The sequence below is a fragment of the Podarcis erhardii genome (genome assembly GCF_964252035.2).
Source record: "Podarcis erhardii genome assembly, chromosome: 3".
NCBI classification, from domain to species: Eukaryota; Metazoa; Chordata; class Lepidosauria; order Squamata; family Lacertidae; genus Podarcis; species Podarcis erhardii.
This window is the reverse complement of record NC_138507.1, coordinates 42013323-42036347: the sequence shown is the minus strand read 5'-3', so window position 1 is coordinate 42036347 and position 23025 is coordinate 42013323. Positions and strand designations below refer to the sequence as shown.

Below are 23025 nucleotides of genomic sequence, written 5' to 3'. Positions count from 1 at the left end.
TTTACTACCCCCGGTAAAATGCCACTTATAATGGACAAAAAGTGGTCTATACGGTCCGACCCTGCATAAAATCTAGGCGGTTTAGGGTAATTAGCAAAGACAAGCTTTTGTGGGATTAGGACTAAACTCCATTCTCTTTTGGGACACAACATCTGTCGAGCTTGAGAGGAGTGGTTCCCCTCAATAGTTTGGGTCGCCAGCTCACCTCTGTCTACAGATTCTGTGCTGGCCATAAGAGGACTCTGGGGCGGTATAATTGTAGCTGGATTAGTTCCTTTGTCCCAGCTCGGTGTTAATTCTTCAAAACTTGGTTTAGATTCTTTTATAGGTGTATCTACTTTACGTGTCTCTTTGATGGCACTCGAGTTGGATTTGTTTGTTCCACTTGTAGAAAGGGATGGAAGAAGGTTAAAGAGCTTCTGCCAATATTTTTTACAGGTACGGTGAGTTGTCTTAAGCCGCCTTAGATTTTTCATATTTTTGCTTTTCTTCATCTTAGGCTCAGCTTTTTTTTTCCTCCGGGGTTTGCATATTTATCTGGTTTTGTTGCAACATTAGCTACAGATACCTGAATCTATGGCATGTATAGCAAGGTTTGGAATAATTCTTTATTGGGATGAGCAAATAGAAAGACCTCTGTTTTCTATACTTGGAAGTGCAGCCTGCTGTGAACTGAACAACAAAGCCCAAGTCTTGAATTTTCACTCCTGCTGCCTTAGGCAATTGTAGCCTTAGACTTCAAGTAACCTAGCCACAAATTTGTCAGAGGACCACCAGCCCAGTCTCTACTGAACAAAGCAGAGACAGATGGGGCCATGTTGAGCAGTGACACTGAAAATCCATTCCAAAACAACACATTGTTTTACAGTTCTGAAATGTTGCCAACTCTACTTTTTTCATGCTGTTGCCAATGTAACACACTTATTTAAGATTACTTCAGTTTTGGTAAACCACTCTAGCATCTTGGCTTCACCACAGAGTGTCTTAGATTGTAAAGCAGAGAAGAGGGAATGTATGGCCATGCTGCTGTTGTTGGACTCCAACTCCCATCAGCTCCGGTCAGTGCAGCCATTGATTTGGGAGGATGGGAGTTGGAGTTCAATAATATCTGGAGGACCACAGGTTCCCCATTTGTTGTAAAGTGTGTGCAGCTGTACACAAGAGGCCTGGGCTGTGATCCTGAACACTACTGGCAAACAAGTCCTATTGAACATAAGAGGACTTACTTCCCTGTATGAGTACATAGGATAGTGTGGTTTCTGGCTATCCCCACTTGCTGCTATGCTGCTTGAGGAAAACATCTCTGTATCTTCCTCTGACTTTTACTTTCTTTCCATTAACAGTTTGCCTCCAGTTTCAGAGTGTGATTGCTAGAAAGCAAATCTATCTTCATGCAGAGCAGTGTAGAGGTGAGTGAACATGCAAACAGGGGGCAGGATCATGATGACAGCCCCCCCTCTAATCTACACACATTCAGTTTGTTATCTATTGATGTACACACAACCTCTCTCATGGAGTTCAACACTGAAATGCTGTACATATATGCCATCTCACACTGAAATGCTCCACACAGAAACTTTCCATGCACACACCTCACACTGAAGACCCCCTCCCCGTATCTTCCCCCCACTGAACACCCCACACCCTGCCCCACATGGAAATCTAATGCAAAGTGTGGGTACATGAATGGCAAGTTATAAGCAAGCAGTTTGAGAGTTGCACAACATGCATGTTGATTACAAGACGGATTTGTTATGGCATTGTCCTTAGTTTCCCAGCTTTGTGAAGATTGAGCCAACACTAGATAGCATTAACTCTGTACTCTGATGTTAAACTGGAAGGTCTTTTTAATCATACGATTTTATCATAAGATTTACACCAAAGCCTATGCACACTTCCTTAAAAGGAAGCCCCACTTAGTTCAAAGGAAAATTGCTCCCAAATTTAATCCTGGATCTGGCATTTCAGAAACAGGCTGCCACCATATTGTCTATGTTACAATCACCACAACTATTTTTATTTAGCCTTCCAGTACTTCCTTTGCAGCGGTGTGATTTTCACTGAACCCCCTCTGGAAGCCTGAGGGGGATGCATTCCTGGTATGTGTCGTGGGGGGAGCCTTTCGCCCTCCAGATGTTGCTGAGCTGCATCTCCCAACATCCTTGGCCACTGGTTATGTTTGCTAGGCACGATCATCTTCAATGCTAAACGCTTCTATGATAGCAAAAGCAAAAACAGAATTCTCAAGAAAATGTCGCACAAGCAGAGTCAATGATGCCTGCAGAATGCTTTTACGGTGCTGATGTTATCGACACGGCCAGTAGCAAGCTGTCTTAAGAAGTTGAAAGCGAACCAAACTCTTTCCTTTTGCTCACCTACGTCCATCTCCAGCCGCCGCCCCACACCCAGTTCTCCCCGTGCATTTTTCTCCTTCCCTCCGTTAGGCATTTTTCTCCTTCCCTCCTTGCTTCCATTAAGCCCCCAGCCCCCCGAAGCGCTGTGTTTCTTTCCTGGATTATTGCTCGATTTAAGACACAGGGCCGGTTCCTGGCTTCAGGCGACGACTTCCTTTTCCCCTCTCCCCAGAGAAGAAGAGCTACCCATAGAAATCAGAAATTCCGATTTGTTACCATGATGGCTGCGTCTGAGCACCAGCGCGCCCTGCCTCGAGCAGAAGGCGGCAGCAGAAATCAAGCCTTACTACATGGGTGTGCAAAACGGTATTTATTTATTTAGGTTTTAAACATTTAAAATGCAGCGCTTTGCTCTGCCCTCCTTTCTCCTCTCCAGCAAGTGGGATCACGCGCTGAGATAAAACGGGTCCGGAGTTGTTTTTAATTCGCGCGCGGGCTGCGAACCGTTTGTACCACGTGACGGCGAGAGGCCGGTCTCTTTCCCTTCCTCCCCTTGTAGATTTCCCTCCCCAATCGGCGCTGCCTCACGTGACCATCACGTAGCCCGTAACCCTACGGTGGCCCGGCGAGTTCCGCTCGTTTCCTAGGAAACGGCGGCTGACGCCTGGCGCGGATGGGGCCGAGTCGCTCCGCGGACCCTCGTCGTCCCATGAAGAGTTCCGCCTCGGCAGGTGAAGTCCCGCGAGGGGATATAGAAACGACCCGTCGCCTTCCCGGGGTGGGGGGGGGGGTGAGAAAGAAACGGGCCACCTATGACGAGGCCTCTCAGCCCTGCCGGAGCGGGGGGGGGGCTGGTCCCTGGGAACTTGAAGAGGGAATAAGCAGATGCAAAAAGGCTAGAGCTCTCAACAGGTGTGGCAGATGCGAGGAGCCTTTGTCTCCCTGTGAATCAGGTGTAAAGCCCCCCCCTCCCCCCCCTACTTCTAAGCGCCCTCCCTCGCTTGCCAGCGTTGGAAACAGAATGCTGGGCATTTAAAATGGCCCTCTTCCTCATCAAGCAACGCAAATCCATATGGCTCATACGTCAAGCTGCTCATATCCACCTGTATCTATATGCAAGTCTGCATATACAGACTTGGGCCACGCAGTTGAAACTGATCTCTCTGATTTTCAGTACGGCTAATTACGTTTAGTAGGACAGGTGGGCTCAGGCTGGCAGCTCAGGAAATCCATAAGGTCCTCTGCATGCTTTCCTGGGAGTAAGCACCATCGCACTCAAAGGGCTGAGTTAAAACAGGCATAGGATTATAATGTAAGCTTTCCTTAGACACTTTGTTAAATTTCTTTGATGATAAATGCAGATAAATTGAGGCACTACAGATGAAGGAATAGGATTTTTAGTTTTTACAAAAGGCCGAAATATTTTCTTTCTTTTTTCTTTCTGTACTTAGTTGTAAAGCAATACAATATTATTTCTTGTGCCTTTTTTATTTAAAAAAGCAGATTAGATTATGTGTCATGAGAGGTGGCATTTGTAATCTTCTTACCGTGTTTTCTGAGACTTTTTCCATGTGCTTACATAACAATACCTTATTTAATTGAATTCTCTGCAGTCATCCCTGTTGTTTTATATTGTAGTGCCATGTAGGTTTCAGAAGAACAATGAGCACGATATGGAAAATATGCTTTGTGATAAACTTCCCAAATTGGGATTTGTTTTTGATATTTTGTGTCGGCACTTGACACATCTAGAGAGCTTTAAAATGTCCTATTAGAGACCAATCAAGACACTTCTCATTTACTTTTTATATATATAGTATATATTCCTGGATCATGAATTACTTGAAGAAGGTTTAAAGGCCTGTTGTTCACCCATATTGGCTCAGGAAGGGATTTTCTTTGAGAGGTAAGTTTGCTTGTATTCATAGTGACAAAAGCTTTATTTACATTTTGGGAAGTGTTTCTATTATTTAGTTATCTGAACAAAAATATTTGAGATCTTTGACTAGAACATAGCTAAGGAGATATCCAAGTTGCACAACATAGCAAAACATGGTACATCTAACTATTTCAATCTCAGGATCATTTCTCTTGTGTTAGTTGAATGGAGTGGGTGGCTTATAGGAAATAATTGTTTTGTTTGCTTGTTGTTTATTTATATGGAGCCATCAGCATTCAATGTGTTTTATAGAGTAATGTAACAAAAGACGGGATTTGACTTACAAGATAAGAATTCTTTTTAATAGAATTACATACCCTCCAACATTTCTCCTATGAAAATAGGGACGTCCCATTCCATAATGATAATTTTACTAGATAGATAATTTATTACGGTTGGAGACCAGCTTATAAAACACACTTGGGGGTACAATCCCAGAAGGAAAACAAACATTTAAAACAATGTACAACAATAAATTTAAAATTTATAAATGCAATAAGTGTATAGTATAGACACTTAAAACTTTAAGATAAGCTACCGCAGAGAGATAACAATAATTTTACTATTTATACCACACACATCTTACTGGGTTGCCCCAGCCACTCTGGGCAGCTTCCAACATATATAAAAATGTAATAAAACATTAAGCATTTTTTAAAAAAACTTCCCTATACAGGATTGCCTTCTGATGGCTCGGGGGGGGGGTCAAATAATTCCATACCCTCCACCATTTCTCCAGTGAAAATAGAGACATCCTAAGAAAAAGCGGGACATTCCAGGATCAAATCAAAATCTGGGACGGCTTCTCTAAGTCAGGGATGTCCCTGGAAAATAGGGACACTTGGAGGATCTGGAATTAACTCATGGAAGACATGGCTTTCAGTCTCTCTTGTGAGAAATGACAAAATTCCAGCAAGCTTACTATCTTCCACAGATAGAACCTTATGTAAGAAGAGTTTTCATTTTAAGACTTTGGTATTTACATAAGAGTGCAGAAGTACGTGACTTCCGGAGCATGACTTTAAAGAGCATTAGAGTTCTGTGGGGTCAGACCAAGGGCCTGTCTACTCCAGCATGAATGGTTTGTTAAAGGTTGTCAAACAAGTATGCTAAGAGCAGATTGGAAGGTTGTACATTAAAAATTCAAATACTTGGCGGCAATAATTTAATTTGTGCTTTATTCTGTTTTTGTTGTTCATCCCGTTTCTTTTATTATCTACTTGGTAATTTCAGGGATTTGTGAGTTTAAACGCAGTTGCTGATTATGGCTCACCGGTTTTCAAAAGAAGACCTAGATGAACAGTTTGAACAGTTTTTGAAAGAGGTATTGTTATACTTTTTTTTCTTTACTGTATTCTTTCAGAGACATACCTGCAGTTTGGCTAAACTTATTAACATCTATGATTGGCTTACAAGAGATGAATTCCGATTTATGGAATTAACTTTTGGAAGACAGAGCTTTCATTTTCTTTTGTGAGAAATGGCAAAATATACATCTCTCTTTAGCTTGTTTCTAATTTTTACAGAGCTTGGTGTAAACAAACAGATCATGTTCTTTATGAGTGTGTTTGACTGTTAAGTATTTCCTGTAAATGAAAGGTTCTGTAGCTAGTCACTGTTAGATCTGTGACAGTGGGTGATCCATCAGTGAGACTCTTGGTTATCATTCTTTATTGGATACCATAGCAGGGATCCTGTTGCTTCCTTTCTAATGAGAGGAGAAGCAACTACAGTGTGCACATCATAACCATTGCCATATATATGTTAGGGTGATGTAAGTTCAGCAGTTAATGCACATAGCAGCCAGCCATTCTGCACATTCGCCAGGCCTCATTGAGAATGTGCACATAATCTCTCCAGTGTTTTGCACTCTGGATTCAACAATGGAATTGATTCAACTAACTGGTCCTGCTAGTGAAAGCCTTATAAAGGACTTCCGCTAGTGTAATGGAACTTTCCCCCACCCTTCTCTGCCCAGCCCCCAAATCAGCTCTGCAGAGAACTCCAGAACAGTGCACAGCAGGAGGAGAGGAGAGATTGTTTCATCAGACAAGCAGAAATGCTTCCACAGTTGGAATGTTTATAGCAGCATGATGTTGAACTCCTCCTTTTATACGTAGGGCAGTAGTCCATGCTAGTCCTACTCAGAGTAGACCTGTTGAAGTTAATGAACATGACTAACTTAAGTTCATTAATTTTTAGTGGGTCTGCTCTAAGTAGGACTTGGTTGACTACAACAGGCCTTGGACACTGTGCATATCTCAACTGCATTTTGTACATTCTCTGGAATCTTGAGGAATGTGTTTATCTGTATTTTAGTACTGCCTCCCATGCTGCTATTAAGCATAGTCCTATATGGCATGTCTACAAGCACATTTTGTGTGTCTGTGTAAGTGTAACCACACACTTGTAACCCACACATTGTGTGGACACTCAGGCTTGTATCCAACTCACGACAGACCCACTGAAATAAAGAAAGTTAAGTTAGTCACATCCATTAATTTCAGTGTGTCTACTCTATTACTTAGTTGGATGCAACTCTCATCTTTTGTAAAATGCTTCATGGTGCATGCCATTAATGAGGCAACCTGGTTTAATTACACTGTATGCTAGTTTTTCAATGCTACTATCATGCTACACTTGGCTTTCCAATAAGAACCATTGTTATTTAGATCCAAATCTCACCGCTAACTCGATCTAACTGCTTTGTATAGTCCATGATTTTGCACGGACATACAGAGGGTTTTTTTGTCTGTCAGACCGGGGCTTGGACGGTACAGCTAAAAAGGCCTGGATAATTCCTTTCTTTTTTCAGTCTTTCTCATTATGGTCATGTTCATGCAATTTATATATCAGGGACCCGTAATGCTATTTTTTTCTGTAAGTGTTTTCTTTCCCAGCTGTTACTCTACTGTTTTTGAAGTTGACAAGATGGCTAGACATAGAAGGTTTCCAGATCTCTGTTGTAACATCTGGGGACATTTCAGTTTCTTCAGTTACAATGCTCTGAGGAGTATCAGCATCATCCTAGTTCCACTTGCTGAGCAGAGGATGCAGTTAGTCGCAAAGAAATAGCAAGTGATAACAGAACTTGCATCAAGCACCTGTCAGTAGCTCCCAATGCAGTTGTTTTGTGGCTTCAGTGTTGCATTTGAACTTGTGCTCTGCCTTAAAAACAGAACTTAACTTTGACTTTGTTATTTATATGCTATGCATTAAAATTATATTAAAAACATAAATCTGCTTTCTCTGGATAGTTCAATAGCTTGGAAAAGTAGAAATAAATGCTGTTATTTTGTCTTTACCACTTACTTAAGGGCTGCTTCGTATGCTATGTTTCAATACTTGAAATGTCTAGAAAAAGTCTATACTATGTACGTTACTGTGGGTTGATTCAGATGTAAGACCAAACAATGGTTTGTGTTTAGACTTTTTAAAAAAACACACCTTTAAAATGTATTTAATTAAAATCATTTCTATTTTTTTTATATAATAATATTTATTAAATTTTTAAACAATAATCAACATACATAACAACATGATCTTTTTCAATAACCACATTTCATTCTCATCTTTGGACTTCCTCACATCTCTTGTTCCTGCATTCTGAGCACATAAATTTTTCTAGCAAATTATTTACTTAATTCAGTTTATATCATGTAATTGTCCAGTATTAAATCTCAAATCTTAGAATTTAAATCACTCTTTTTTTTTTAAGAACTTAATTCTAACATATTATTTATCCAAAATTTGTCTTTTCTTTCAGTCACGTTTAAATTTATATTCTTTGTTACTAATTTGTTGGAGCCATATTATTACAGATCTTACATCTTTCTTAACATTCGTACAATTTACAGTGTTTTTGTAAATAGTCCTTAAATTTCTTCCAATCCTCCTCCACCAATTCTTCTCCCAGGTCTCGGATTCTGCCAGTCATCTCTGCCAGTTCCATATAGTCCATCAGTTGCATCTGCCATTCTTCCAATGTGGGCAAATCTTGAGTTTTCCAGCCTTTAGCGATGAGTATCCTTGCTGCTGTTGTGGCATACATAAAAAAAGTTCGGTCCTTCTTTTGCACACTCTGGTCAACAATGTCCAAAAGGAAGGCCTCTGGTTTCTTAGGGAAGGTATACTTAAATACCTTTTTCAGCTCATTATATATCATTTCCCAGAAAGCCTTCACTCTAGGACAGGACCACCAGAGGTGAAAGAATGTTCCTTCAGCTTCTTTACACTTCCAACATTTATTATCAGGCAAATGGTATATCTTTGCAAGCTTGACGGGTCATGTACCACCTGTATATCATTTTCATGATATTTTCTTTCAAAGCATTACATGCGGTAAATCTCAGACCTGTGGTCCATAGCTTTTCCCAGTCAGCAAACATAATGTTGTACCCTATGTCCTGTGCCCATTTTATCATAGCTGTTTTAACCGTTTCATCCTGTGTATTCCATTTTAGCAGCAAGTTATGCATTCTTGAAAGTGTCTTAGAGCTGGGTTCTAACAGTTCTGTTTCTAACTTTGATTTTTCCACCTGGAATACTATCTTTTTGTCCGACTTAAAAACTTCTTTAATCTGAGCATAATGTAGCCAATCTCGCACTTTATCTTTTATTTTCTCCATACTCTGCAACCTCCAATTATCTCCGTCTTTTTCTATTATTTCCCAATATTTCGGCCATTTGGCCTCCATATTGAGTCTTTTCGGGGCCTTAGCCTCCATTGGTGATAGCCACCTTGGGGTCTTGTTTTCCAGTAAGTCTTTATATTTTATCCAGACATTGAACACTGCTTTTCTGACAACATGATTCTTAAAGGCCTTGTGTATTTTCACCTTGTCATACCACAAATATGCATGCCATCCAAAAGCATTGTTGAATCCTTCCAAATCTAAAACATCCGTGTTTTCAAGAAGCAGCCAGTCCTTCAACCAGCAGAAAGCTGCTGATTCGTAGTACAGCTTTAAGTCTGGCAGGGCAAAGCCCCCTCTTTCTTTAGCGTCAGTTAATATCTTAAACTTAATTCTGGGCTTTTTGCCCTGCCAGACAAATTTAGAAATATCTCTCTGCCACTTCTCAAAACACCCCATTTTGTCCACAATCTGTAGAGTTTGAAACAAAAACAACATTTTTGGCAATACATTCATCTTAATAGCAGCAATACGTCCTGACAAGGAAAGTTTCAATCTTGACCAAATTTCTAGATCCCTTTTAATTTCAGACCAACATTTTTCATAATTATCTTTAAATAAGTTCATGTTCTTGGCTGTTATGTTTACCCCTAGGTATTTTACTTTTTTAACCACATTTAATTCTGTCTCTTTCTGAAACCTTTCTGATTCTGAAGGGGTCATATTTTTTTCCAAAACCTTGGTTTTTTGCTTGTTAAGTTTAAACAAGCAAAAAACCAAGGTTTTAGGGGGGGGAAATCATTTAAAATCATTTCTAAACTACATGATACTTAAAAAAAATTCTAAGCAGCTCACAAGCAGTACAGATCAACATAAAAGCCGTGAAACAATCTCACAATAAATAAAAGATAAAACAGAAGACCTGTAGTTCAGTCTTCAATCTTATGGATCAGGGAAAGCCTGCACAAACAGATACACCTTTACAAGACTTCTGAAGCAAATAATTAATGTTGTGTCACATACAGCAGAAGAAAAGACATTCTAAAGTGTAGGGAAAACCTTGGAAAATGATGATATTTTGTCACCACCCTATGATATTCTGTAGTGTGCAGTCCCACAAGTAAAAATTTCCCCATATCATCTAAGTGATCTTAGAAGTCTGCAAGCAATCCTTTGGGTAATTGTTGTGTTCTGCACATGGTTGTACAGAAAGTCTTTGGCATATGTCTGCAGGTTCTGCTACAAGTACATAAGCGTCTTTCTTTCCCTTCTCAGGAATGACAGTGATGAGAAATACTGGGGAGTAGTCAGAGATTAATTTGTCAGCTAAAACAGAAAAAGAGAGGCTAGAAACCGCACAAATATCACACTTTGCCATAGAATATCAGTACTCTGATCCTCCGGTAAATTACCATGGAATTGATCATCAATATTAGTTAAGACCCATTGAATTGCTGCCATATGCTCAACTCTCTTTGAGATCAGTGGGTCTTAAAAAAGCTTAACTTTGAACAGGTCTCATGTCCTATTTTATGGAGACCCAAGAAAATAAATCGTAACAGCACAAGTGATTCTTGCTTCTGATTCAGTCACTTTCAGATGATTCACTTGGAAATGAGCCAAAGAAAAAATCCAGCATTCCTGACACTGTTGGGCAGGTCACAAATAAAGAACTGAAGAAGAATCCTGTGCCGTGGTGGATATCCGAGGACGATTCCGATAACGGTAGTGAATTCTGTTTGGATTCTGTGTAATGTTTTTACTACTTGTGACCACAAGATGGCAATCAAGGCCTTTTGTGTTCATAGTTTTTATGATTTTTTTTTTTTTACAAATAGAATTATTGACGTTCCTGCGTTAGATAAAGTAATTTTCAGTTTTAAAGATGCTGTTCTTAAAATACAGACTACTCAAGCAAGCCATTGTGGAACCTGTGTGTCAAAGTAGGTGAGCGATGCAGCCTCTGCATGCAAAAACATTTTCTCTGAATACTGTTTGATTTTACTTACGCAAAGTTCTTGTACAAACATCTTGTTTTAAGAAGATGACTGTTCTGCATATTGAGCGCTTCTTTCCAGGTCACATACTGGTTCCAGAAGCACAAATTAGGTAGGTTCATATTTAGTTGTGAATCAGTTTCTCTCTTATCCCTAGTCAAGTGGAGTAGTGCCTAAGGAGTGAATTCACATTATTTTGGGCCTTATATTTGGTGAAGGATTTGTAAGGTTACCCGAGGACAAAAGTGTTGCATGGAGAGTGCAGTCAGGAATGTATGGCACCCGACTGAGATAGTGTACTTTGATTCCTTTGGTCTTCCGCCAAGGTTGCATTGGCCAGCGGTGGCTGTTTCCAGTCATGGACTTCTATACTTGGCATGCTAAGACATTGATGCTGTCTCAAAGGTGCTTGCCCCTGCCATTTATTAAATCCTTTTTTGGACTTAACTTGTTTGTTTGCTTTTTGGTAACCTCTCCCCAAAAAAATTGACATGATGTCTTCCTTGGCTTTCTGCACATGTTGTTTTTCTTTCATTTCCCAAGCTTCTAAAACAAACAGATTTATCAAACAAGAAAATGAGAAGAAACTCATTGGGGCAAAAGATGAAATGATTGAAGATAGTGAAAACAAATCACCACTTTCAAATAACCAGTCTGGTACTAGATTTAGTTACCCCTTTTTAGAGATCAGCTTTGCAATAGTTGTGCTATATTGCAAGCCAAAATCAATTATTTCCCAGAAATAATGGTTTTCCTTTGTTTGATAGCAGTTCTGATCAAACAGATATTGGCTTTAATTATGTGTGGTATCACCAACAGTATTTGGTGAACGCAACTTTGACTTGGGTAAAAAACCTCATGCTTTTTTAGGCAACATACAAAAGTATGTAAATATGATATGAATTAATTGTGTAATCATGAGCTATGTGTAGAGATGATGCATGGTGCAGTTCTCAGCCAGGAATTAGGATTGCACAAATTCAATCTAAATATTAAACCAGTTATTATAATCACATCCTTTATTCATTTTTACTGTTAAGTTTCATTGCAAACAGTGCTTGAGCAAACCAGTTTTGTTTTGTTTTTTACACTGAGCATCCTGACTCCATGAACATGTGCAATATTTCTTGTAAAGCATTAAATAAATAGTTTGGTGTATACTTCAAGGAAGCGTAATTTAGCCAAAGAACTGTGTGGTGTTGTTTTAGAGGAGTTGTCTAATTGTGGTGCTTCTCTAGCTGCAGTGTGAAAATAGCTAGATATTGAGTCATTTTTTTCAGCTTGGTAACAAAATTTACCCTTCTTTTTTTGGTCCCTAACCACTTGTGACTGTTTGTGTGTAGTTAAAGTAGTTGCTCCTAAACCCTTTTCAAGTGCATCCCACAGCAAGGCACTGGCTAAGTACAAAACACTGGAAAAATCCCTTAAGGCAAAGAAAAGTGTGTGTTCTAACAAAGAAGAAATCTCTGCTAACAACAACCATGACCATACTAAGGGTAACAAGCATAAACTGGATTTTCAGTATGATTTTAAAAATTATTATTTAAAAGAACTATCCACACATATAGCCTTTTTGTTAAAAAGTGCCACTGAATGTAGTCTGTTCTTTTTTACAGCTATAAATTGTTGCCTGTTTTTAACTTTTTTATATGACTTTTATTGCATGTTTTATATATTATTGATGTAAACTGCTTTGATGTTTTTCTTTCTATAGTACAGCAGAATATAAATATTTTTTATCAATCAATATACTGCTGAATGGGCTTAATTAAGTAAGCAGGGCTCTGTTTCCTGGCCTATGTTTGAATCTAGTTATTCATTTTGCAACTTATGAAATATCCTAGGTTTTTCATAAAAAATCTTTCAATGATTTATTAATAGAACTTCCAAACTAGTTATCAGCTATAATGTAGGAGCCAGTGGTGCAGGAGTTAACGTGAGTGAATGTCTATTATTTTTAGAAATAATCTAGAAAATGAAGTTGCCAGGATAGTGCACTTTGTGAAATAGAGTTGTGAAAGCAAAGATCCATCGCTGGAATCGAGAGAGCCCTGTGCACTGGCTTCCTTGTGGGCCTTGGGGATGTACTGATTATCTCTTCCAGTTGCAGCCCTCAAGAAGCTTTTAGACAGTCCGTAAACTATACGGACCAATGAAGGGATTTTTGACACCTTAGTAGTGCAGTGCACTTTGATTTCTCCTCCCAAATAAAGATTGCTTTCTCCCACATGCACCTCCCCAAATCTTGAGATCCTCTTCAGAGAAGCTGCTTACTAGGGAGGGGACTTTTCAGTAGTTGAGCTGCAGCTATGTGACCACCTCCCTGGTGAGACTCGCCTGGCACTTTGTTTTTTATTATTTCGGTGCCTGATAATACCTTTTTGATTTTCTTCAGGCCTCATAATTGTAAACCACTGTTTACATGTTGTGCATTGTTTAGCCTTACAGTGAAACCGGTTTTATCACTATCCCTGCTGACGTGTTGTTTTTAAAGCTACGATTTGTTTTTAATGGCATCTATTTTATGTTTGCAAGGCATCCAAAGATCAGTGTTGTGGGGCAAGCTATATAAATTCCAAAAATAAAACTGTGTTCCAGCATGGATTTTTATGTCAGACTTTTCTTCCCCCTCCTCCTTTTGTTTTAAGGAATACGCAGCACAAGTAGTAGTTTCCTGAAGTCGCGAAGGCTTTCTCATGCTATCCTGGAAGTAGACGAAGATCATGCGGGAAGCATTCAGCTCCAGCAACCTAGTGGGGTTTCCGTTTCTTTAAGCAAAGATAGCCTGGAAACTAACGGTAAAACTGCTTCAGACCTCAAACTTCCCTCTCCCCCAGCCCTACTCAGCTTTATTTGGCAGATTAAATAACTGTTAAATTATATGTTGAATATGAACTGACCCCCTTAAAATAATATGATACTTATTTTTACACTGGCACTAAAACTTGGGAGATGCTGCAATCAATTGATGTTATATAGTGCTGTTCAGTCCTTTAGTGTTCTCTGAATTGCTCTCATTACAAATTACTTCAGCCCCTCAGTCTGTTCCAGCCATAGGAGTTCTGGTGCACACATGCAGCTCTCCTACTCGGAACATCTTCTCTATTGGTTTCCATGAAGTTATACACAACTACAGTGGTGCCCCGCAAGACGAACGCCTTGCAAGACGGAAAACCCGCTAGACGAAAGGGTTTTCCGTTTTGGAGGCGCTTCGCAAAACAAATTTCCCTATGGGCTTGCTTCGCAAGACAAAATGTCTTGCGAGTTCCTGCGGGGTTTTTCCCCCTTTCCCCCCTTTTTCTAAGCCGCTAAGCCGCTTATCAGCTGATCCGCTGATAAGCCGCTTATCAGCTGATCCACTAGAAGCCGCTAAACCGCTAATAGCGCTAATCCGCTAAGCTGTCAATGGGCTTGCTTTGCAAGACGAAAAAACCGCTATACAAAGAGCCTCACGGAACGGATTAATTTCGTCTTGCAAGGGAGCACTGTACACCAGAGTTTTGTGAGCACTCGGTGCCAGTTTCATAAACACTCAATAAATGTATAATGCTCATGAAACTCTGCTATTTTTAGAATAGGTTTGTTTAAGATCAAGTCATACATTTTTGGGCATTATCTCTGCATTTTCTTGATCTCTCACTTAAGGCAGTGCCTGGACACTAGACAATTTCCCCCTGCAATTACCTTCTTATGAAAATTGATATTAATTTGCTGTACTTTTTTATATTCTGGTGCTTTTAAATTTAGATTCAGTTGTAGCTTCAGGGCCTCATGAGATCTTTTTGGGAGCCGGATTGGATACTTTAGAAGAACAAGAGGAAAAGGAGAAGTTCTTTGCTGATCTTGAGAAAGGAGCATCATCTACGATAGACTATTCTAGATTGAATAAGGAGCTGGATTCCAATGATTCTGAAGGATTAAGAGCATTTCTACGGTAAAGTTAAAATAAAAATCAATAGTTGTAGTAATATTCAGAACTCTAAACATTCCTGTGATATTTTTCAGTAATAGTTTCTTAAGCAGGCCATAATAATATCCAGTTTTTCTAATGATGAAACCTCAATTCTCTGCTTTGAACTGTGCAAATTAAATCTTCATCTTATGGCTCACTGTATTCAGGATTCTGATTGAATTTGTGGCTAACCTGTAGGCCTCCAGCTGTTGCTGGACTCCAACTCCCATCTGCCCCAGTCAATGTGGCCAGTACTTGGGGTTGATGGGAGTTGTAGTACAACAACATCTGAAGGACCACAGGTTCCTCATCCCTGTTTTAAAACATGACTTAATTGTGAGTGTGCTCCTCGCCCTCTCTTATGACTCCTCCCTGCGCATTCTGCACACAGCAGATTAGCCACAGTGTGGCTTGTCATGTCACGTGGAACCAGATAATGTGTTTTTTGGTTTGTTTCAAAAAAGCAGTAAGTCAATAATAATTATAATACTGTACTAATAATTATACTATAGCCTGTTTGTGCTGCACATGGAAGCAGGAGGGCTAAGAGGCACATTTGCTATGAAGCCAATGTTTAAAACAGACCATGGCTTAGTGTCGAGAGTTCTGTACTACTTGCAAAGTTGTCTATTTTGCATAGTTTAGATTTTTTAAAAAATTTTTAGAATTGTTAACTACCAGAACAGCAGAGCAGTCTGAACTATGAGCATGAAAACAAATTTGTTCTGTCTAATACTGCTGAGTGAGAGACCTTTTCCTAGAAGTAGTACTGTCATATTTTGCAGAAACCACTCTGAAGCCAAACACTCTGAAGAAGGCATTGAAGATGAACCAAGGAACCATGAAAAATCTGGTAACTGTACTTCAGTGTTTTATTATCATTTGCTTTAAAGACAGCATTTTATGGATAATAATTTCACTAATGAAGTGAATGATCCATGTTGTTTAAAACTGAGTAATTCTAATAAATCCATGCAGGACAGGTCATGATAGCCTAAAGTGGAGCGCCCATATTCAGAGCCAATAAAGCTGTAGTTACCAGAGACAAATGAAAGCATATTGCTGTCCGCCATGGGTAACAGAGTGCTGAAACAGATATATCGGGGTGTGGCCTGGAGAGGGGTGTGGCCTAGGGGGGAAATTCCAAGGTCTAGTCAGAAGGACCTGGAAGGCCTCGCTCAGGCTTGATGTTTTCCAACCCAAGATAAAAGTTTTAGTCTGATCAGAGAAGGTTGTTCTTACGATCTATCAGTACATGTCGGAAATATTACAGAACAGGTGGATGCTGAAGAACATTTTTCAATGCTTACTGCAGAATATCAGATTTTTTGCAGAGCACAGTGTGCACTTTGGAAGGGACTCCATTCCAAATGATGAGGGTTTAAGTATTGGGTTTTTTCATGCCATCCAGGTTCTTTCTGCTAGGAGGAGGGTCGAGAGATTATCCCTACCCCCAGAACCTTTGTCTAATACTTGAATTTGTGCAGTTCACAGTCTGCTGAAGGAGGGGGCTAAGCTGTTTACTCATGAATAAATCTGCTAATAAAAGGGTTCCAGTCTGTTTTTTGTATCCATCTCTTCCTGGCCATTTGATCTGATCTGAGGAAGAGCTATATAGAGATGTAGGGAGATGGCTGGTCCTATTTTCTTACAAAGAATTAACCGTATGCCTTGTGTCACACACATTCCAGGTGATTATAGTGAAGATTTTGAAGAAGGTTCAGAATCTAATGAAGAGAATAAAGCTGAGCAGGTTCTTGTGACAGAAGCTAAAGTAAGCATTTTGGAAAAGCAGAACCATTTCATGTTTTCAACATTACTTGTAAGTCAGCCCTGTGATTTTAGTGTCGCTTATACCCCACAAAGAACTTACCAGACATCTACAGTGCAATCCTATTCAGACACACTAAAGGCCCATTAGGTTCTTTGGTAGTAGGGTAGCAGATGATGATGACGATGATGATGCATCGAGTCCAGACGTAATGGATGCTCTTTAGTTGATAGGCTTGCTATTTAGGGTAGGGGTGGACTCTGTAATGTTTAATATCTGGCCATTCAATCCCATTTGTAACTCTCAGGGTGGCTTTACAATCCAGAAATAAAACAAAGGACAATAATAAATGTGACAAAGATCAATGTAATCTGAAAACTGCAGCAGACTTGCGGGGGGGCGGGGGGGGGCTGGTTCAGTAGCAGTACCGATGCAGAAAAAGATTAGGAGATAAAAGGCATGTTACCAAAAAGACATTAACAGTGCCCAGGCATCACTCTCAGTCACAAAGTAGAATAGAAAAAGGTTTGTGAATTGCAGGATATGTGCCTTATTATTTTGATAAAGGCAGGATGAATGTCCCTGCACTGTAGTTGTATAGCAGTGATATGCTCACCATCTAAAGCATTCAAGATTATCAAAATATGTATATTTCACATCATGCATATTCATATGTATTCTCTTAACTTTTTAGGAAGAAAAGACTGGCATGCTGGCTGAAGGTACAAAAAATTTACAAGATGTGGAAACGTGTTAAAAATACGGCATAGGGCTTGAATGTTTGATTGGCTTTGCTGTACCCAATTTTGGGTGAAAAGAGTCAGAAATTATCCATAATTTTTAAATGGACCTCAGTGCTAGCTCCAATTGTGCTGGCGACATTTGCTTTAGAGATGCTTTGCAGATATCTGTAGAAGTAAATGGTATTCCTTTTATTCCAAATTGATGCCTACTATTGGCTTCCTTTTGGAATCAGAGGATTAGCTCTAGAACTGAATATCTCCTTCCATTTGTAAAAGGGACCGAGATCCAGTAGGAGGAGGGAGAAGTCAAATGTTCACCAGTCTCCCTCTCCCATTATTCTAGAGGCTCTTCCAAATCTCTGGAGGACCTTTTAAGGGAGTATAGGGTTCTGCCGCTTAGAGTTTTTCTTACAGTCATTTATTGTTAGATAAAATAAACACACAGGCAAGGAGGAATAAACAAAAATCATCTCCTCCCTTAATGTAGTAACAGTGGAGTCATCAGTATTTATCGCTATTAATCCCCATTTTTATCTGGGAGGACTTGAGCAAGGTCTGGAATCAAATTATTAGTAACTGAAACCAGCACAGAGCGTTGTTCCTGAGTTTTGAGAATCATTTTGAGAAGTAGTTCAGATGTGTAAATTGTGTTTATACTGGATAATCTAAACCAGCCTTCTGCAACGTGATGCCTCCTGTACTATTTATTGGACATTAGCTCCTGTCAGCTCCAGCTAGCATGGTCAATGGTCAGGAGTGATCCAGAATAACAGGAGGGTACCAAGTTGGCTTTAACAATAATTTTATAAGCCAAACAATCCCAGTAAAATAATTAATATGTATTTGTATTAAGTTCAATATATTTATATTTTATTGCAGTTCATGATCAGGTAAACTTCCTTGCAGTGCTATCTTTCTGACCTGTCTTACTATGAGAAATGTGGCACCCAACTGCATACCTTTTTACACAGAAGCAATTCCCACCGAGTTCATTGTGACTTTCTTCCCCAAAAGGGTGCCTAATTGCACCTTTAGCTATGAAATTTATACCATGCTTTGGGGAAAACAAGCTAAATCTGGGCAGGGCTTGAAGCAATTGAAGAGCCATAGTTGGAGTTTGTGCTTCAAAAATCCTTTATAGTGAATTGTTTACTATAAAAAATTGTGTTATCCATTTCCCCCTTCCACCCTGTTTATCATGAATGCCTTCTCCACTTTTGAAACATCTTCTGGCCTGGGGCCCTAGCCTCACTTATTAATCAAGCAAAGCGATCCAAGCCCGCCGTGCACCATGTGGGAGGGGACGGAGGTCTCCTTCCACCTAGCCTGGCTACCAAGCCTCCACTGGCAGGGGAGCCCCACCAGCACCCCAATGCACCCACCCAAATAGCAGGTGGGCAGAAGCTACCATTGGTAGCAGCCCTCCGAAATCCACCAAAACGAGGTGTTTCAGGGATAAGGAAGGGATGGAGGGGATATGCTGGGTCTTGAGCCAGCCCTGCTGCCACCACAGGATAGCAACAGGCCTAGTCTTGGGGGTGGCACAACAAAGAGGCTCCCCCACCCATCTTTTGCCTGGGCTAGCACAAGGGCCAGAGCTGTGGATGTGGCCAAGCCACTCTGGCAAGCCCTGTTGCTCCCAGCCAGAGGTTTGGGTTGCCGCCTTATATATCTTACTCATGTGCTTTTTAGAAGCTGCTAGGGACATCTGAGATTGCTGGGGTGGCTACTTAAAAAAGTTGTACTGAAATGGCAGAAGAGCAAAGGTTAGAGTTTGTAACCCTCATATTGTCTGCTATGGGAGATACAATTGTGTTGCACATCAGTGTTCTCTAACTTTTCTCTATCTGTTTTCTCTTTAGTTGTCCTTCTCGATTCCCAAGACTCGACCCTGGAGATGCAAAAGATTGGTGAGCAGCAGGATGCAGCTGTGACAGAACACCCTCTACCTCAAGAAACCGCTGTCGATGAAATGAATGGAACAGGTAAACCCTCTTTATTATTGACTACTTCTTTCCACATCTGTTAGCCATGCTGAAAACAGAAGTAAGGCAAGAGCAGTCTGTCTTGGTCAGTTCTAGCTCTCTCTGCTTCACAATTACCCTTTGATCATGTAAACATTTAGAGCCTTTTTCAGCCAAAGCTAAGCTCTTTGAAGTCATATTGATTTCAACAGGAAAGAATCAAGCATTTCAAATTGAAGAGACTTAGAAGTGCATAACTATAGCTATGTCTTCATTGCTTAATGTTTTCTCAAGGTAAAAGATTATGTAGGCAATTCCTAAGTTTTGAAAATCTAGTTCTGAATTGAAGAAGAGAAAGAGAAATAAACATTTCGGAGTGATTTGCTTTTTTTTTTTCTTACTAAAAACAAAAAAAATTCCTTCCAGTAGCACCTTAAAGACCAACTAAGTCAGTTCTTGGTATGAGCTTTCGTGTGCATGCACACTTCTTCAGATACATGCACACTTCTTCAGATGCATGCACACGAAAGCTCATACCAAGAACTGACTTAGTTGGTCTTTAAGGTGCTACTGGAAGGAATTTTTTTTGTTTTGACTATGGCAGACCAACACGGCTACCTATCTGTAACTTTTTTCTTACTAGTTACTGAGCTTAATGGCTAAGGATGTAATTTATTTTTTTGTCACTGGACTGGTGGCAACCAATATTTAATCATGTGAACTTCAGCCTAACACTGCAATCCTGCACTTGTTTCCTTGGAAGTCGATCCTACTTAACTCTTGGGGAAATGTGCATAGGATTGTAGCCTAATGCTGCAATCCCTTATCCATTACTAGGGAGTAAGCCTCACTGAACTCAGTAGAACGTGTTTCTCAGTGGACACGATTCTACTGTTAGTATCTTAGGTAATCGTTGCTGTTGCTTTATTGACATTTCAGCTCACTTCATCTTGGTTGACTTTTTCACCTGTCCCTCCTCAGGTATTTCTGGTGCACAAACGAATAGTGATATTGAAGCTTTGCATCAGGCCTACTGCCATATTGAGCAGTCTTTAGGAGATTCTGATGAGCAAAGAATTCATGGTGGCAAAATAGAAGAGAACTTGGCTAAAGATGTTTCACCGAACATAGAAGGCTGTCCCAAAAATACCTCCACTGCTGATTCTGGTAAATATTGAAAATTCCCAATACAACTTTATTTTGGCATATGCACATAAAAGGTTCCTGATTTATTATTGCTTCCAGCACAAGCTTATACCAACACTGGTGGCTTGGGGATGGAGTCCTTAATTCTCTTGGAATCATGTTATTTTACCTTTCCTCTCAAGACACTATTTTCTCATCTCCAGCACTCAATCCTTCTGTTTAGTAGGCTGCAGTTGCACTAGCACCAAACCACAGTTTACCGTATTTTTCGCACCATAGGACGCACCTTTTCCCCTTCAAAAATGAAGGGGGAATGTGTGTGCGTCCTATGGAGCGAAGACAGCATAGCCCCGCGACCCTCTGCCGGCTGGAGAGGTGACCCGCGGCTATGGCAGGAGCCTCTATAGCCGCACGCCTTTGCGCTGCTCCCCGACCTGCCCTTTGGGGCTGGTGGTGGGCTTTCCCCAGCCAGCCCCAAAGAGCACGTCAAAAGGAGCCTGGAGAGTGAGAGGGGTCGGTGCGCACCGACCCCTCTCGCTCTCCAGGCTCTGAACGCACCTTAAACGGCACCTTGTTTTAGAGGGGGGAAACAAGAGGGGGGAAATTCTCCCCCTCTCTGCGCAGCACCTCCTGCCGCTTCGCTGAAGGGGCGCTGGGCAGAGAGGGAGAGAATTTTTTTTTCTTGTTCTCCCCCTCTAAAACAAGGTGTGTCCAATTGTCCGGTGCGTCCTATGGTGCGAAAAATACGGTAGTTAAAAGATTGGCTGCACACTGTTGCAAAGTCAAGCATAATTGTTAATGCAGTCTGTCTTCTGGTGTACACATGGCTTCAAGAGCACTCTCTGAGCCAGACTGAGGGGCAAAGTCCTTTTTTAAAAAATCTCCCTTTTAATTCCATGATGACTCATCCTGCCATCTGCAGCATCAGAACCCGCACTTGCCTAGATGTTTATGAGGTCTTCCTCAGCTTTGAGGATAGTGTTTTGGTTTCCAAGGAGATGGCTCATTCTTTTGTTCACAATAGCTTCTTTCCCTTTATTTATTGATAATATTTATTACCTACCCTTCAACATAAGGTCCCAGAGCAGGTTGTAGCAAGATAATATACAGTTATAAAAACAAGTAAATCCATTACAGTCATAAAAGCACATAAAAATGTTCCAAATGGAACAAATTCAGCAAAAGAAGTGCGCAACATAAAACAATATCTTAATGGTCTCAAAGGCCAAGATAAAGAAGAGCTTCTTCCACATACAGTCTTCATAAGTGACTATTAGCCCCACTGACCCTCAACAGCTTGCTGTGGAAGCTGCCACCCAGTGAATTATTATTCATCTGTGTCTTTGCTACCTGCTCAGATACTAGCACAGCATGAAAGTAAATTCTGAAGCACCGACGATTTAGTTGCTCATTTTTAGAGTGGTAGGTCCTTAATCAGATACCATTTGAGTGTGTTCATTTAGTAATGTGAAAGTTGACCCAGGAGTCACACAAACTGTTCACTCACTAAAAAAGATTGCATATACAGGAGACCTGACCAAAATGTAAGACAGTTACTAAACACGTACAGAAAAGTGAAGATTAATTGGTTTGTAAGTAGTCTGGGGAGGTTATGCATTAATCTCAAAAGGATTGCTGCTGTTACAAAAGGAATGTTATGACATAGACAGGAGAGATCAGACTACATATAACAGGAGACTACCTATAGCCAAAAACATACAGGATGTGCACATGCATGTACATGAACACAGAATCAGTGGATGAGTTTCATTTGAAAGTATTTCATTACTGTTTTTGATCTAGAATGTTGTCGTTTTATCTACTTAGATCTCCCCACCATAGAAGAACTGATGAAACCTATCAGAGCAGATTCAGATTTTACCAGGGACCCTGCAAGGTATTCATTCTAGAAAATACAGTTTATGGCAATTAATGTCCTTTCTTTCTGTCTTGTTCTTTGCCCCCTCCCCCTTCTTCAACCTCTGTCCAAATGATTTGGGAGTTCGCCTTAGCTTGCAGTTTGTGCTTTGCAGTTGAGACAGATCAGTCCTTAAAACCTAATCCTGAGATTAAGTCCCATACTGCCAGTACTCACTTAATACAGTTATTGGCTTAACTTTGAAGCTGGCATGCTGTTGTGCACCTGAAATAGATTCTAATGGTTCAGTCCTGCAGAATGCTAAACTAAGAGAAGAGGTGCTGTGACTGGGCAGAGTTTCCAGCATAAGTGAACAGCTCTTCTCTTTGCACCAGCTGTAGGAGCCAACCCTGGTCTTTTCTAACATAGAAAGCTGTTTTATGTTAAGTCAGGCCATTGGTCCATCTACCTTAGTATTGTCTACATTCATTGGCTGCATCTGTCAAGGGTTTCAGGCAGGGACATTCCCAGCCCTACCTGCAAACGCTGTTAAAGAAAACTGGGAATATCAAGCTGTGTCTTTTCCACTCAACCTCATATAAGGTCTGCTTTTTAGCCTCCAGCACTTACGGTTTCTTCCATGACTGCTTAAAGCCCATCCTGCAGG

At 40.4% G+C, this 23025-nt stretch overlaps 1 protein-coding gene across 5 annotated transcripts in view; it reads left to right on the top strand.

The window, feature by feature from the left end:
- The first annotated feature begins 2949 nt into the window (after window positions 1-2949).
- Window positions 2950-23025, top strand: part of CEP162 (centrosomal protein 162) — a 38914-nt gene continuing 18838 nt past the window's right edge. For 3 of the 5 annotated variants that reach the window (XM_081856413.1, XM_081856412.1, XM_081856409.1), the window contains exons 1-12: window positions 2950-3085; window positions 4172-4260; window positions 5527-5617; window positions 10517-10652; window positions 13573-13722; window positions 14672-14858; window positions 15662-15729; window positions 16568-16650; window positions 17342-17369; window positions 19253-19375; window positions 20336-20521; window positions 22328-22397. In XM_081856413.1, the coding sequence (XP_081712539.1) occupies window positions 5558-5617; window positions 10517-10652; window positions 13573-13722; window positions 14672-14858; window positions 15662-15729; window positions 16568-16650; window positions 17342-17369; window positions 19253-19375; window positions 20336-20521; window positions 22328-22397 (1091 nt within the window). In that variant the 5' untranslated portion in view covers window positions 2950-3085; window positions 4172-4260; window positions 5527-5557. Of the gene's footprint in view, window positions 3086-3631; window positions 3652-4171; window positions 4261-5500; window positions 5618-10516; window positions 10653-13572; window positions 13723-14671; window positions 14859-15661; window positions 15730-16567; window positions 16651-17341; window positions 17370-19252; window positions 19376-20335; window positions 20522-22327; window positions 22398-23025 lie in introns of those variants that run through there. The other 2 variants (XM_081856411.1, XM_081856410.1) reach the window with 2 other exon arrangements.